This window comes from Coregonus clupeaformis, chromosome 8, assembly GCF_020615455.1.
Source record: "Coregonus clupeaformis isolate EN_2021a chromosome 8, ASM2061545v1, whole genome shotgun sequence".
Classification (NCBI taxonomy): domain Eukaryota; kingdom Metazoa; phylum Chordata; class Actinopteri; order Salmoniformes; family Salmonidae; genus Coregonus; species Coregonus clupeaformis.
Window position 1 is genome coordinate 48,009,669 of NC_059199.1, and position 16,570 is coordinate 48,026,238.

A 16,570-nucleotide genomic window follows, 5' to 3' on the forward strand; every position below is an offset into this window, starting at 1 on the left:
CATCCTGAGACCATTCATGTGTGGGGTTGCTTCTCAGCCAAGGGAGTGGGCTCACTCACAATTTTGCCTAAGAACACAGCCATGAATAAAGAATGGTACCAACACATCCTCTTAGAGCAACTTCTCCCAACCATCCAAGAACAGTTTGGTGACAACCAATGCCTTTTCCAGCATGATGGAGCACCTTGCCATAAGGCAAAAGTGATAACTAAGTGGCTCGGGGAACAAAACATCAACATTTTGGATCCATGGCCAGGAAACTCCCCAGACCTTAATCCCATTGAGAACTTGTGGTCGATCCTCAAGAGGCGGGTGGACAAACAAAAACCCACAAATTCTGACAAACTCCAAGCATTGATTATGCAATAATGGGCTGCCATCAGTCAGGATGTGGCCCAGAAGTTAATTGACAGCATGCCAGGGCGGATTGCAGAGGTCTTGAAAAAGAAGGGTCAATACTGCAAATATTGACTCTTTGCATAAACTTAATGTAATTGTCAATAAAAGCCTTTGACACTTATGGAATGCTTGTAATTATACTTCAGTAATTATACTTCAGTCCATAATAACATCTGACAAAAATATCTAAAAACACTGAAGCAGCAAACTTTGTGAAGACCAATACTTGTGTCATTCTCAAAACTTTTGACCACGACTGTACACACCCCATCATATTTCACAGGCAACACCGGGCAGAGCGCCACCGAGGGTCACCAGGGTTCGAGGTCCTCTGTGAGCAGCCACAACTAGAGAAACTATTGAATATTTTTGACGGTCCCCCAATCGCCCGATGACCCGCAGGGCTCCCCACCACCCGCAGTCCGTGCATACTGCTGCAAGGTGAACGACAACAAATAGTACAATTGATTTCTCTTAGCAGGCTATATAAATCTAGTTCTCACCAACTAAAGCCACAGGCTGGTTTTAATTTGTTTTCATTTCATCAGCTGTGGGGTTCCGGGATGTAGCTCATCGTTAATTAGGGCATATGCATTTTCTGGTAAATAAGATAGAGATAAAAGAGATTGACAATGAGCACGGGACTGTATCGAACGTCTGAATATTTAGTTAAAACGTTTCTGTTTATGTACATCTTATTTCCCAAATGAAAGGTAAGTTTACTTATGTTATTTTAGATTGAGTTTTAACGTATGAATGAATACATTATTTCCCCAGCAGAGGCCTCCTGATTTAAACTCTCAAAGAGCACTCAATTTTGATGATGGTCTTTTGCATAGATTTTTTTCAGAATAATATTATTCTATGTAACTTATAAATGATGCAATTAACTGGACTGCAAATAGGCTACTTAATATGAATGATATAACAGCTTAACGTTATTGATGATCATTTGATTTGATATTGTATTACCTAATGATTATATTATAATGATATTATAGTTAGGACAAATGATCATCATGTTTCCATTAACTTGTCCAGTGATTGTTTTTGTTGACATTTAGAATTAAGTTGTATTTGCAAAGTAGTTCAAGAAATTGGAAAACTTATCAAGCAAGTACTTTTATATTCCACAAGTATTATCAGACTCCAGTTACAAATGCTGGTAAACACTCAAATACATTTAGTTTAAAAAAATAATCACAAAAGTAGTGCACTAGGCCTTTACTAGTCCTGTATTAGCGGACCGATATAGACGTCTTCAGCGCAGGCAATTGTATTTTTCTGCATCCCCCCCAGCAAAAGAATCGCAGCATCACCCCCACACTACCTCCGGCTGCTATCGTCTCCTATATCCATTACACGTCGCAATTATTTTATTTGTTGAATAAAACTGGGTCAATGGTAGGCTAATTATTAATATTATCATTATTTTTTTCTACAATTACCAATCATTGTTATCATTGTCATCAGTACTAAATCATAATCAAATGAAGCCTGGAATTCTTTGAGCATTGTGCCATGTGTTATTATTATTATTGACCTCCCCATACACTTAACCTTGACATTCCATTTTCCATTCTTTCCATATTGTCTCTGCTTTTTAAGTAACAAAGACCTTTTCCCAATAAACAAAACCTGTGTGAAGATGGGAGATTGGAACTTCCTGGGTGGGATCTTGGAGGAAGTGCATATCCACTCTACCATAGTGGGAAAGATCTGGCTGACCATCCTCTTCATCTTCCGGATGCTAGCACTTGGCGTTGCTGCAGAAGGCATGTGGAACGACGAGCAGGCCGACTTCATCTGCAACACAGAACAGCCAGGGTGCCGCAATGTGTGCTACGACCGAGCCTTCCCCATCTCTCTCATCCGCTACTGGGTTCTCCAGGTCATCTTCGTCTCCTCGCCCTCTCTGGTTTATATGGGCCACGCCATCTACCAGCTGCGAGCTCTGGAGAAGACGCGTCACACTAAAAAGGCAGTTCTGCGTCGGGAGCTGGAGGCAGTGGACGTGGAGCTGATCGAGGTGCGGAGACGTATCGAGAGGGAGATGAGACAACTGGATCTGGGGAAGCTCAACAAGGCTCCGCTGAGGGGGTCCCTGCTACAGACCTATGTGGCCCACATCATCACTCGGTCTGTGGTGGAGGTGGGTTTCATGATGTGCCAGTACCTCCTCTATGGCCACCACCTGGACCCTCTATTTAAGTGCGAGAGGGAGCCCTGCCCAAACGTGGTGGACTGCTTTGTCTCCAGGCCCACAGAAAAAAACATCTTCATGATGTTCATGCAGGGCATCGCCGCCGTGTCCCTCTTCCTCAGCCTCTTGGAGATCATGCACCTGAGCTACAAGAAGCTCAAGAAGGGCATCCTGGCCAACCACCCACATCTCAAGGATGACCTGGAAGACTACTATGTTAGCAAGTCCAAAAGAAACTCTGTCATGCAACAGGTTAACATGGGGGGCACCTCTGAGGGCCGCAAGTCTACTATCCCCACAGCACGGAGTGGGTACACATTCCTGCTGGAGAAGCAGGGTAATGGACCCACGTATCCCCTCCTCAATGCGTCCTCTGCTTTTTTTCCCATTCAGGGGGACCCTGGAGTCAAGCCAGGTACAGACAGCCACAATACAGACAGTAAGGAGGGAGTGCTGCCAAGTCCTACTGAGCACAACAGCAACTCAAACACCAGCAGTGAGACGACTCGGTCTCCCTCTGTGGACAAGCAGGATGAGCCAGAGGACCTTGTCGTGCACCCTCTACCCCATCACATGGACCCTCTACCCTGTCACATAGATCCTCTCGCCCATCTCCCCCACCACGTGGGCTTCAAGTCACAGGCCTCGGGGTACCCCACCCTACCTGTGGTAGATGCCTCCTCATGCCCGACCCTTTCGGTCATTGTGAGGAAACCCCGGCGGGTCAGTGCCCCCTGGAACTGTTCCACAGTGGTGGAAGGGAATGGCTCAAATAGTGGGGACTCCTACCCTGGGACAATAAGCATGAAGCCACGCTGCAGCTTTGCTGCCAGCCGAGTCAGAGCCTTCTCTAAGCCGGACCTCAAGAGAATGAGCAGACCCCATAGCCCAGACTCAATAGGAGAGCTGAGCTCTGCGTCCCGGCACAGCCACGATGGCAACAGTCCTCCTGTCGGCCCTCCCAACCGCTGAATGTCATTGGCAAGTAACGCCAGCAGCAGGCAAGCTCCAGGCAACCTGCAGATCTAAAAGTTAGGGTATTAAACTCAAGTAACAAGAAACCGTTACAATGTTAGACTCACATTTCCCCATCACTTCCATTGATTGTTAGCTTTTGGTGGCTAAAATTAGCTGAAGTTTGCAACATTTACGTCATTTAGCAGACGCTCTTATCCAGAGCGACTTACAAATTGGTGCATTCAACTTATGATAGCCAGTGGGACAACCACCCTATTTTTTTTATGGGAGGGGTGGGTAGAAGGATTACTTTTATGCTATTCCAGGTATTCCTTAAAGAGGTAGGGTTTCAAGTGTCTCCGGAAGGTGGTCAGTGACTCCGCTGTCCTGGCGTCGTGGGGGAGCTTGTTCCACCATTGGGGTGCCAAAGCAGCGAATAGTTTTGACTGGGCTGAGCGGGAACTGTGCTTCCGTAGAGGTAAGGGGGCTAGCAGGCCAGAGGTGGATGAACGTAGTGCCCTCGTTTGGGTATAGGATCAGAGCCTGAAGGTAAGGAGGTGCCGTTCCCCTCACAGCTCCGTAGGCAAGCACCATGGTTTTGTAGTAGATGCAAGCTTCAACTGGAAGCCAGTGGAGTGTGGGGAGGAGCGGGGTGACATGAGAGAACTTGGGAAGGTTGAACACCAGATGGGCTGCAGCGTTCTGGATAAGTTGTAGGGGTTTAATGGCACAAGCAGGGAGCCCAGCCAACAGCGAGTTGCAGTAATCCAGACGGGAGATGACAAGTGCCTGGATTAGGACCTGTACCGCTTTCTGTGTAAGGTAGGGTCATACTCTGCGAATGTTGTAGAGCATGAACCTGCAGGATCGGGTCACCGCTTTGATGTTAGCGGAGAACGACAGGGTGTTGTCCAGGGTCACGCCAAGGTTCTTTGCACTCTGGGAGGAGGACACAATGGAGTTGTCAACCATGATGGCGAGATCATGGAGCGGGCAGTCCTTCCCCGGGAGGAAGAGCAGCTCCGTCTTGTCGAGGTTCAGCTTGAGGTGGTGATCCGACATCCACACTGATATGTCTGCCAGACATGCAGAGATGTGATTCGCAACCATGTATTACAGTTTCTCTTGACCCATAGCCTACTTTCATGGTGAAGAACCATCTAACATCAAGTTGTAAAATAGTAAACTACTCCTTTAAGCAGGACAAAAGGGTAGCAACACCAGTGTCATGTTTACAGCATTGCTTTTTTGTCTTATATACTGTACCATAAAAAAAGTGAATTTTGCAATGGTGTAAATCTAGATGAAAGACCAACATTGGAGGTCTGTTGTAGTTCGAAGCTCTTACCTTGCATTGCGTGCATATAAATTCAAGGCTTACAAAGCTCTTTGCAGCAATGAACAAAGAGCAATGGAAAGCAGAATCAGAAAATCTATATCCTTTAGGCAGTAATTTGCAATTACGTAACCCAAAACTGAATCAATGATATTCATTGGATAAAGCCAGTATTTGGTAACAAGGAAAAAAAAAGAGACCTGTTTAAGCAAGATTTCCTCATTTTAGTCTGTGGTATTGTAATTTTAAAAAGCACAATAATCAAGGGAATTTGACTTTCCCAGTTGAAATTGGTGGCTGGAGTTCACTAGCTACCAATCTAATCAGAGGACATTTTTCCAGTGACATAACGATCCATTTTAGTATCAGTCCAATTGATTGTTTCTTTCCTCATGATGTACTGGTCAACTTTATTCAATACTATCCACTATAATAACAAAATACAGTTGGAGTTTAACTGTAATTGAAAACCCACTACTACAAGGACTTTGGCTAAGGAGTTATAAACCAGTTGTATAATACTCTCAACTAGTTTTTTTCCCCAGGTCGGATTACTGCAGATGTCCTCAGTCTTGAAAAAGCATTGATATTGTTGTTGCCCAAAGCCCACTGATCATTTGACAATGTAAATTATATTTATGGCACTGTGGTAGGGGATTATATGAAAACTTTTTTACTGAACATTGATTTGTTTTCACAATTGTATAACTTTATTTTATAAAATAAAGTACAAATATTCTTGAATTTCTAATTAAATGAATTTAACAATAATTTCCTGAAGACATGGGTTAAAATATCAATCCAAACAGCAGAAGGCAAGAACATTGATTGAACAATGTTTACCCCACCACAGGTTAGAAGCAGTATTGTCTACTATGGCCCTGTATTTCAATGCCAAAAACAAGGGGCAAGTATCAGTTGTTGAGAATTCCATCTACACTGAACAAAAATAGAAACATGTAAAGTGTTGGTCCCGTGTTTCATGAGCTGAAATTTATAAAAAAAATACATACATTTTCCAAAAGGACAAAAAGCTTTTCCCTCATATTTTGTGCACAAGTTTGTTTACATCCCTGTTAGTGAGCATTTCTCCTTTGCCAAGATAATGCAGCCACCTGACAGGTGTTGCATATGAAGCTGATTAAACAGCATGATCATTACACCGGTGCATCTTGTGCTGGGGACATTAAAAGACCACTCTAAAATGTGTAGTTTTGTCACACAACACAGTGCCACAGATGTCTCAAGTTTTTAAGAATGCAATTGGCATGCTGATTGCAGGAATGTCCACTAGAGCTGTTGCCAGAGAATGTAATGTTAATTTCTCTACCATAAGCTGCCTCCAACATCGTTTTAGAGAATTTGACAGTACGTCCAACCGGCCTCACAACCGCAGACCACGTGTAACTATGCCAGCCCAGGACCTCCACATCTGGCTTATTCACCTGCGGGATCGTCGGAGGGGAAGGCGCTGTGGAGTGTTTGTCTGTAATAAAGCCCTTTTGTGGGGGGGAAAAAAAACTAATTCTGATTGGCTGCGCCCCTTCCGAGTCACGTGAAAGCAATAGATTAGGGCCTAATGAATTTATTTCAATTGACTGATTCAGTAAAATCATTACGTTTATATTTGCTTTCAGTATAGATAGAGTAAAATGTAAATCAACAGAAATTACATTCCATGAGAAATATTTCCTGCAAAGAGTATTTATTGACTTAATATTGGAGATAATGGTTTACGCTTTAGGCTGAAGGAAGTGCCTGTACACAGAAGACACATTTACTACTTAAACAAAATTACATTGCCTTAAAGTGGTACACACACCTATAAAAAAAAAAATGTATAGCTTTACATTAAGCACCCTTTCCAAAACAGTGGGAAACATTTTTTCAATCAACTACATTACTCCGCTGCGCCATCCTCAGGTGCTGGTTCATACTGCAGAACCTGTAAAACAAATTCAGCTATTTGCAAGGTACCGAGACTAGACATTTTCAGGCATTTGGGGGTGGCTTCCCAGACAAAGATTAAGTGTAGTTCTGGACCAAAAAGCAAGGTCAATATTAATGTATTTTTTACTCCATTGAAAGTGCTTTCTAGTCCAAGACTAGGCTTAATCTGTGTCCCGGACACCACCCCTTGCAATTTAGGAAACATTTAATTATCTGACCCTCTTTCTGAGTTCTTTGTTTTCCTCCATGAGCAGCTCACACTTCTGCTGTAGCTCAGACAGCCCCAAACGGAGTGCCTCTGCATCTGCGGTCTCCACCCCAGCCACACCAAGGTGATGCTTTAGAAAGCTGTGGTGTAGGTGAAGGCTATTCTAACTAACTGTTGTTAGATACAGTGAAGAAGTTATAGAGATGGGAAGATTGTAACTTTCCATTCTATGCACCGAGTTTTCCTCCAGAGGCAATGTGTGGTCCGGGGGCGGCAGCACTACCACTAGACCAGCCACTGGCACATGCTAAACGCTTTACAGACATCACATGCACAACTGTAGATGCTGTGATGTAGACAAACTCTACCCCTGACTGCGTTGCACCAGGGGGGCAGTAGTCACCAGATTTTGGGCAAGGTCATTTCCCTGCCAGTGTTCAGTACGAAAACGGGCCATGTTCAGTAGGAAAACGTTCTTGAACATTGCAGATAGAAATACCACAAATAGAGCCTATGTGATTCCTTATTCTACATTTCAGAGATGCATGTTTGTTCTACATAACATTTATATCTGAATGTTCCAAAACATTGCATCCTGCGGAACACACCCCTGGATGCTAGTCACCATAATGCAATTAAAAATTACAGGAACCATCAATAAGATCAGTTTTTTTAAGACGCTTCAGTTATCAATTTGGAATATTACCAAACCAAGGCAAAAGGATACTCCAAAGCATTATTCGGTTTCTCTGTCTCTTCGTACAGGGCCACCAACACTGCAAACAAAAATACTGTAGTTATGGACATTGGTGGTCATGTGCATAGAACTTCAAATACAACGTTTACACTGTAGCCTACGCAAGTGGTTAGGGTTAAAAAATATATAATACATGAGAAACAATCAAGTGTAAGAGTTTCTGACACAGACAATATATGCATACAGTCTATGTATTGTGGCAGTAATGTCTTTGAATTTCTGAAAGACCTACCATTTGTAAGACTGTCAAGAACACCAGCTTTTTCGAGATACCTTCGAAATTGTTCCCTCTTTGATTCAGAAGCCTGAAAGAAACAATGAAAATATATCAAAAAGGCTGTAACAAAACAAACTTTGTCCATTTGCAGCAACTATTTTCCAGGCAGTAAGCAAGCAGAATACAAATATGTCTTGTTGACCATAAAGTTTGAAAACGAACTACTAAACTAGCTAGCTTGTACAGCCAGCAATGCTGCCAATTATGTGTAGCCACTGAATGAGAGTTACAAAGTAATCAATGAATGCATTTAGCGAGCTAGCTATAACTACGCTACAAAGTAACAGGTTATGAAAGCGATATCTTCAAACCACTCGTATGAAGTTCATTGAAGAAAGGTTTCGTATACTTACTCTGTAATAAGACATTATGCCTGGCGACCAGATTTGTAGCGTTATGAAGATTAGTAAACTATCAACAGCTGGAAAGATTTATCAAGCGATTAAGCCTGGGTTGTATTCATTACGCAGATTATGTTGCAAAACGTTTCGTCTGTTGCATACCATTTTGCAACAGAAACCGTTTACTCCAAATGGAAAACGTTTTACAACGAAAACGAGAGTTTCTATTGGACATATTCAGTTAGGTTCCTCCCCGTTTTGTTCCGTTTTCTCCGTTTGCTTCCGTTTAGTTCTTAAACGGTAAACGGTTTCTGTTACGAGACGTAATGAATACACCCCTGACTGCTTCCTTCCACAGTGGTAACGTTACGGTTGCTATAACGACAAAGGAATACAAAATAATTTGCTGAACTGTGGATAGAGTGAGGAGTGAAGTCTTTTGACACATGATACAATCTCAATGATGGATGATGTTCTAATTAAGTGATAATGCCCTCGAAGCCAGTGTTTGGAGGATATATTGGCAAAGGTGTTGTTAGGCCCGAGACTAAATCGAGGTTGTTGCCAATATATCCTCCAAACACCGGCTTCGTGGGTATTATCACTTTTATTAAATGGGTTACCAACATATTCAAATAAAGATTGACATATTTTCATTAAAACTTTATTTTGATTAATTTATTTATACCATTTCATTCTTCCACAAGATATAGTCCCGACACAAATCTAGGGTTGCTTCCCAAGCCGGCTGGTCGTTCATTCTATTGGTTCGGTTGCCAGAGACGTGACCCAGTCGTTCAGTCTTTTTGTTCTGCATCTATGGACTCGACCCAGTCATTCGTTCTAAATGTTACATTGACATACTGGCTGGCAATGTTCTGATCCCTTGCTTGCTAGCTAGCCAGCCAACTATGGCTAATTTACAGTCACGTCAAACAGTGCAGACAGAATAACAACAGTAGCTGCATTTGCATTTGTTTAAGCTGTTTTCTAGTGACATTTATTTGGATACATCCATAACAATTGGCTAATGAGGCGCGATTTCGCCTGACATAGATGTTCTACAACACTGCTGTGGGTAAACCGTACACGTTTTGGGCTAGGATTAACGCTTTAGGTGGGAGAACCAATGAGATTGAGGGGGCGGGAAAAATACAGGTTATGGCGGAAGTGAGATAAAATTGGCTAGTTGATATGCTAAAACTGGAGGTGTTGGGAAGCGAAAGTATAGTATAAAATAATGTTGTTTGGTACTAAAATGCTGGTATTTATTTCGTAGTGAATACACCCTATAACAGCACTATCTATCTTCAAGTCACGACTTGATTGTCAACAACCAAGCAAATCCAGTAGCTAGCTAGCTATCTGAACAGTTAGCTAGGCTAGTTAGTGCTAACGCTATCTAAACAGGGCTGGATTTGACCAGTAGATTTAACAACAGCTAACGTTGATTTGTTGGTAGAGTTTAGGCAAAATGTCGATTCAGTACGAGGAGCCTGCATTGGCAGAGAGCTATGGTGTTGTGGACTCTTTCCCAAAGGATTTTGGCTACGGAGTGGAGGAACCAGATATCGAGGAGGAGAGCACGACATCAGGTGACAGTAAACCAAGGATCCTGTTGATGGGATTGCGGAGAAGTGGGAAGTCATCTATTCAAAAGGTGTGTTGTTATACTTCTGTTAGTTTAGTTCTCCAATAAACTGCTGCTGCCCAGTTCTTCTGTGCGTCACTACAATTTGTATAATGTGAATGCACTATAATCTTTATGCATGGTACACTACTCAAGTTGTATAGGCGGCAGGTAGCTTAGTGCTTAAGAGCGTTGTGCCAGTAACCGAAAGGTCGCTGGTTCTAATCCCCGAGCCGACTAGGTGAACAATCTGTCGATGTGCCCTTGAGCAAGGCACTTAACCCTAATTGCTCCTGTAAGTCGCTCTGGATAAGAGCGTCTGCTAAATGACTAAAATGTAAAAATTTTAAATGTTGATTACCTAGCTAGGTAGTCAAGTAGTCATTTACACTGATTGTATTTGTCTAATTTAAACATACATTGCGCTATATCTAGGTTGTATTCCACAAGATGTCGCCCAACGAGACACTATTCTTGGAGAGCACCAACAAAATCTACAAGGATGACATCTCCAGCAGCTCTTTCGTAAATTTTCAAATCTGGGACTTCCCTGGTCAGGTGGACTTCTTTGACCCTACCTTCGACTATGAGATGATTTTCAGGGGCACGGGGGCTTTGATATTCGTCATTGATGCTCAGGTGAGACAATTCCAAGGTAACACACTTTAATTACGCTTTAAAATGTATGCCAAACAAAAACCAAAGATTAACAAATCATACAACTCTAATGGCTACTTAGAAAAATGTACACAGTGAAAAAAAAAAAAAAAACATTTACTGGAAAAACTGCAGATGCAAAGTTTGGTAACAGAATTATGGTAAAATCTCCCTCAGTTTTATTATTTTACCAAACGTTGTATCTGCACAGTTCTTCCTGTTAATGTGTTTTTGTAAAATGTTCAGTGGAAATTGTTAAAAGTAGTCCTTGTGCATAGAATTGTATGGTTTGTTAAACTCTGAAATCAATGGTTTTTGTTTGGAGTCTCAGCATGGAGTCTCAGCATAATTCTGTTATCATGGAATTACCCACTACCCATGGCAAACATTGAGAAGGCTCTTCTTGTCTACAGCAGTCCTGGGGAACTGACTGTACAGCCTACAGTTCCACTGATCTTTATTTATTTTAAAAAATTGTCTGCTGTATTGTCTCTGCTCTGCTTATGCCTTTGTTCTCTATTGGTTTCATCAGGATGATTATGTTGAAGCCTTGGGGAGGCTACATCTCACAGTGTCCCGAGCCTACAGGGTCAACCCAGAGATCAACTTTGAGGTGTTTATCCATAAGGTTGATGGCCTGTCAGACGATCACAAGATAGAAACCCAAAGAGATGTCCATCAGAGAGCCAACGATGACCTGGCAGATGCCAGCCTGGAGAAGCTTCATCTCAGGTTAAGGGCCCGACACACTTCACTCAAACTATGCAAACGCAGCAACAGAGCGTCGTTTTCACATGTAGTTCTATGTACTTTTGTGTGGCTCAAATTTTGGAACGGACCGTATACGGCGCTCTGTTTGCATGACGTGTGTAACAGCCTTTAGTATAAAGGACAAGACACACCATAACGAACGTCGGCCGTGCGCAGTAGATCACCTGCTGGGTGTGGACCAACTGTGGCTATTCAACATGAAGAATCTTAGGGAAATGAACAGTAGTAAATGACAGCTGATGTTCGGTGGTCAGAGGAGATATGAAGGCCACACGCTGCTTTTAACCATTCGTCGGTGCGGTCTGTTTTGTCCTTAATTGGTGGTAGGTTAGGTATGTGGCCGACTGTTACTCAGAGGGATCAGCTTGTTTTTGACCTAACAAGTTGGGAAAGGAACTGTTAGAAACACAGGAAATATAACTGCGATCTCAATTCTCTCTCCCTCTTTCTCCTTTTCTATGTTTCAGCTTTTATTTGACCAGCATCTATGACCACTCTATATTTGAGGCTTTCAGTAAAGTTGTCCAGAAGCTCATTCCTCAGCTACCAACATTGGAAAACCTTGTGAACATTTTCATATCAGTATGTATTCTTTTGACCAATAAGCTGATTTGAACTGATGCTTGTTTTTCTGCACTTCTACACACATCACAACATATTTTTTTGCAATGTTTTAGTCCTTTCGATAATGTTTCTTATGTCAAAACATTGCCCCTGTGTTTTTATTTTTGGACAGAACTCTGGGATTGAGAAAGCCTTCCTATTTGACGTGGTCAGTAAGATCTACATCGCCACCGACAGCTCCCCTGTGGACATGCAGTCATACGAGCTTTGCTGTGACATGATCGATGTTGTCATCGACGTCTCTTGTATCTATGGGTGAGTGAAAATGATATGCCAGGGTTCCCCAACTGGCGGACCGCGGGCCGAATTTGTCATGCAGGTGGTTTTATTTGGCCTCCCAAGTTTTCTGAGCAAAAAGAAAGAAATAAAAACATGTAAAAAGAAATACAAATAATTAAAAATCATTGTTGGACATAAAACACCAGAAAAACATCAGGAAATCAGCTCCAAGTGATTTTACTTTTGGAAATCTGTTCCCAAGTATTTCCACGCATAATAGAGATGTGATCGTATACAAATGTAAGCAAGGTTTGAAATTATAATGTTTTAGTCAAATATTATGTGTTTGGGCTTCTTGTGGTCAATTTGTAGTCTACAAATAATTTGTAATTATGTTCCGGCCCCCTGACCATCTGCTCCAGAAAAAATCGCCCCTCATTTTAATCTAGTTGATGATCCCTGTCATGTCATTTAAAAAAGTGTGTATTGGACATCTATTAACAGTCTCGTCATACAATTACATTGTACATGCTTGGGATTTATGTGAAAATCATTGAAATCAACAATGCAGTGAATACGCATCACTGCCTGGCACCGTATTCGGTTGAAGCATGTGGTAAGGATGCTTTTGTGGTTGCAGAGGTTGACAAGGAATCGTAGATTGCTGTGATTGTGAAAAGCTATAATGGAGAGCTTTGAGTTTATTTTGTGATTGTAAAAAGTGAATTGCTTTGTGGTCTTCCATTGCAGCCTGAGGGAAGATGGAAGTGGCAGTGCCTATGATAAGGAGTCTTTGGCCATCATTAAGCTCAACAACACCACCATACTCTACCTGAAAGAGGTCACCAAGTTCCTAGCCCTCGTTTGCATCCTTAGAGAGGAGAGCTTTGAAAAGAAAGGTGAGATTTTACCATTTTATATTAGCATCTTGTGTTGATTTGACCGACATGCATATAGCCTTTAGAAGAAGTTTAACATGCCGCACTACCATTCTTATCTCATTTGTAGTCCTGGGAGTTACTGGCCCAATTTTTTTGGGGACATATATTCATATAGCGTGATATGTTTTCTTTCAGGTTTAATAGACTATAACTTCCATTGTTTCCGCAAAGCCATCCAGGAGGTGTTTGAAGTGGGGTCATTGACACAGAGGACAGGCAGACTACAGCCAAGCTCGTCCAACAACAGCTTGTCCAGCGTAAAATTTGGTGTATTAAACGGAAGTGCTGTTTAGAGGAATGTAAGAAAAGCAGAGTGGTTTGGAATGCCTTAGCGCACTGAGAATGGACAAGTAGTAATTGTGTAGTTTACTTGGAAGGCTATGGAGCATCAAAGGTGACACAGGGAAAAAGCAGGAAAAACTGTGAAAATTTACACTTGGGGGGGAATGCTGTTCTGTGCAAGGATTGGAATGGGTCAAAAAACGCTGGAATGGACTAAACACTGAAGAGAGTTGAAGCCAGCAAGCACATCTATTTTAAGCACCTGAATGTTTTTGGGTTGTGTCTAATCACAATTATTTGACGATAATGATTATTTTTGCTACAAACAGTTTTACGAGTATCGAAATGACAACGTCGTCATTGGGGTCTTCCTCAGCACAAGTCATTTAAACAGGGCACTATCTGTGTTTTCCCCCTCTTATTTCAGGCAAGGTTCAACAGGAAGCAACATTGTCAAACAAATGAATTAGGAAGCCTGCATTGAATCAGTAAATATCACTTAAAAATATAGATGTTGGTGTTATCACACAGGACATGGGTTACTATGGTGCAAAGGCGACTATTTGTAAGCATACACCTATAGATCTGTGATGATTGCTACATGTATTTCTTTCAACTTAGTTGATTTGATTGTTTTGGAGCCTAACTAAAAACTAGGCCTTGTTCCTCAAAGATAACATTCCCCCATCTTGGAAGAAAACCACATTGAAAAGTACTTGTGGTTGTAAACTATGATACTGTACCTACTACTCTCATGCAGTTGTGTCAGTTTGAACCTGTAGCCAAATCCACTATAAAATGAGTTTACTTTTAGGCGAATCAGTGCCCTGTGCTGCATAAAAACATATATATATATATATATATATATACAGAACTATACTAATGTGTGAATGTTTGCTGAAAGATCTCTGTGTTACAAATACCTGGGTCCAACATTTTTTTAAACATAAAATGTATTAATTTAATCTTTCAATTTCGCTTACACAATTATGATTGGTATGTGTGTAAGGGTATTTATCTCTCTGACATGGAAAGCTATCTGAAAGGTCAGTACTGTACATACAGTATGTTTCGTAGTGAGTACCAACAACCCTCGTGGTATGTAGAGGTAATCACTCAGGGTGCGTCCCAAATGGCACCCTGCGTCCCTACATAGTGCAATACTTTTGTAGTCTGACTACCCATCCTCATTGCCCTGGCCATATGCCACACCCACTAGCATTTCTTGTATGGAGTGATCGAAAGAGCAGCGGAATTCAATTCAAGATGAGTCGTCAGGCAACTACTTTTGACCAGAGCCCTATTGGCCATGGTCAAAAGTACTGCACTATAAAGGGAATGCTCGAGGTCTCCCTAGACACCAACAGTGCCAGTTATAATAACCTATGAGTCTGCCTTAATTACCAGCGTTACAAATGGAGTAGTACAGGATGTTATTCTTACTGGTTCCAGGGCGCTGTAGTGACTGACTCTTAGCTTACGGGGCGGCAGGTAGCTTAGTGGTTAAGAGCGTTGTGCCAGTAACCGAAAGGTTGCTGGTTCTAATCCCCGAGCCGACTAGGTGAAAAATCTGTCAATGTGCCCTTGAGCAAGGCACGTAACCCTAATTGCTCCTGTAAGTCGCTCTGGATAAGAGCGTCTGCTAAATGACTAAAATGTCAATGTAAAAATGTCCAAAGTGGCACACTATTCTCTATATAGTGTACTTTCTTTATATATTTTTTTTTTTACCAGGGTAGTGCACTATAAAGGGGATAGGGTGCCATTCGGGACCTTTCTGATGAAACGGGTACTCATCTGACAACAAATTGGGATGATTCTACCATTGTGAGAGGATGTTTGCATTGGTCTTTGTTCTGCTTTTGGGTGCAAAGGGAGGTGTATCATATCTAATATGTTGTCAGATGCCATAAGGTTATACATGTTTTTTTTATTGCGTATAATTAAGCATTTAAAGCATTTGAATTAGAAGGGAAATTTGAGTGTCTCCCACGATTTTGTCTGAAATTGTGTGAAGCATTAAAGATATTTTTTCATTTGAATATTGTCACTCATAACTGAACTGTTTTGAACATCCAGTCTACCTACCATTTTGGATCAGATACAGTAAATGTATTCTCTTGAACAAAACAAAAAATGCCTCCGAGGTTGAAACAAGTAAATTGCCTAAATGGAGGCTAGACGTGTTTGTCTTGGGCAGGGTTGCAAAATTCTGAGAACTTTCAATAAATTCCCAGTTTTTCCAGAATTCCTGGTTGGAGCTTTTCCGGCTTTCCTGCTTATTCCCTCCTCATTCCGGGAAAACCAGGGAATTTATTGAAAGTTCCCGGAATTTTGCAATCCTAGTCTTGGCTTGTCATGGTACAGCTGCTGCATTACAGTGGGCAGTAGATGGCACTATTGATCTACTATGGAAAATAATCAGAAAGCAGTGTATGATGATGTCTGTGACTGCGTTAATACAATGATAAATATCAGAGGTTCAAGACCACTGACCTAACCACAAATGTCATGTAATGCACACCTAGATGACTGTATGGTATTTATTATTATTATTATTGTATGAAATACATGGAGTCAGTGTTACTCTACTTTTGTACCAGTTACTTTTTTCTACATTGGTGACCTGACTTGAACTGTGTATACATGTGTCTGTGTATGGTCTATGCGTTGTAGTACTTAAGGTAGACCTGCTGCATGCTGTTAAGAATGATCAGCTCAGGTGGTTGCTATCACCCAAAAAGAATGTTCCTTTATTCCATTGCATAATTTACCCCCTCCCCCCAATTGGGTACATCATTGAAACATAGGACCACTCAGAGGCATCTCATAAGCCTTTTTAACAGTACAGGGGGAACAACACTAACAAGATAAATAGGTAAGTTACATGTGAGACGAAACTTAATTCATACTACACGTGCTCATACATTTTCATGCCTAATGGGTAGTGGCAGAATGGAGCCACAACGTAACTCTTTAATCAACCCCGGACCTCCAGTTTAGAGTGGTGGAAAATTG

At 41.7% G+C, this 16,570-nt stretch overlaps 3 protein-coding genes across 3 annotated transcripts; 2 read left to right on the forward strand and 1 right to left on the reverse strand.

The window, feature by feature from the left end:
• Positions 1–939: 939 nt before the first annotated feature.
• On the forward strand, positions 940–3,813 carry LOC121572875 (gap junction alpha-9 protein-like). The gene is made up of 2 exons (XM_041884906.1): positions 940–1,112; positions 2,008–3,813. Exon 2 carries the CDS (start codon positions 2,048–2,050, stop codon positions 3,572–3,574), a length of 1,527 nt encoding a protein of 508 aa, XP_041740840.1. The 5' UTR covers positions 940–1,112; positions 2,008–2,047; the 3' UTR covers positions 3,575–3,813.
• Positions 3,814–6,583: 2,770 nt separating this feature from the next.
• LOC121572876 (c-Myc-binding protein) lies at positions 6,584–8,661 on the reverse strand. Its single transcript, XM_041884907.2, has 5 exons — positions 8,441–8,661; positions 8,043–8,115; positions 7,781–7,829; positions 7,064–7,193; positions 6,584–6,840 (listed from the first exon to the last, which is right to left on the reverse strand). Exons 1-5 carry the CDS (start codon positions 8,453–8,455, stop codon positions 6,796–6,798), a joined length of 312 nt encoding a protein of 103 aa, XP_041740841.1. The 5' UTR covers positions 8,456–8,661; the 3' UTR covers positions 6,584–6,795.
• Positions 8,662–9,498: 837 nt separating this feature from the next.
• Positions 9,499–15,104, forward strand: LOC121571859 (ras-related GTP-binding protein C). The gene is made up of 7 exons (XM_041883604.1): positions 9,499–10,088; positions 10,494–10,697; positions 11,248–11,447; positions 11,954–12,068; positions 12,223–12,365; positions 13,080–13,228; positions 13,406–15,104. Exons 1-7 carry the CDS (start codon positions 9,903–9,905, stop codon positions 13,561–13,563), a joined length of 1,155 nt encoding a protein of 384 aa, XP_041739538.1. The 5' UTR covers positions 9,499–9,902; the 3' UTR covers positions 13,564–15,104.
• Positions 15,105–16,570: the final 1,466 nt, after the last annotated feature.

Bases quoted from the DNA above. Each gene is read 5' to 3' on its own strand.
- LOC121572876 (XM_041884907.2), bottom strand. The intron at 7,830-8,042 runs GTAGGTCTTTCA...TTTTGTTTGCAG, and splicing joins TCTTGACAGTCTTACAAATG to TGTTGGTGGCCCTGTACGAA. The intron at 7,194-7,780 runs GTATCCTTTTGC...CCTACACCACAG, and splicing joins AAACCGAATAATGCTTTGGA to CTTTCTAAAGCATCACCTTG.
- LOC121571859 (XM_041883604.1), top strand. From the start codon at position 9,903: ATGTCGATTCAGTACGAGGAGCCTGCATTGGCAGAGAGCTATGGTGTT. The intron at 10,698-11,247 runs GTGAGACAATTC...TGGTTTCATCAG, and splicing joins TATTCGTCATTGATGCTCAG to GATGATTATGTTGAAGCCTT. The intron at 12,069-12,222 runs GTATGTATTCTT...ATTTTTGGACAG, and splicing joins TTGTGAACATTTTCATATCA to AACTCTGGGATTGAGAAAGC.
- LOC121572875 (XM_041884906.1), top strand. From the start codon at position 2,048: ATGGGAGATTGGAACTTCCTGGGTGGGATCTTGGAGGAAGTGCATATC.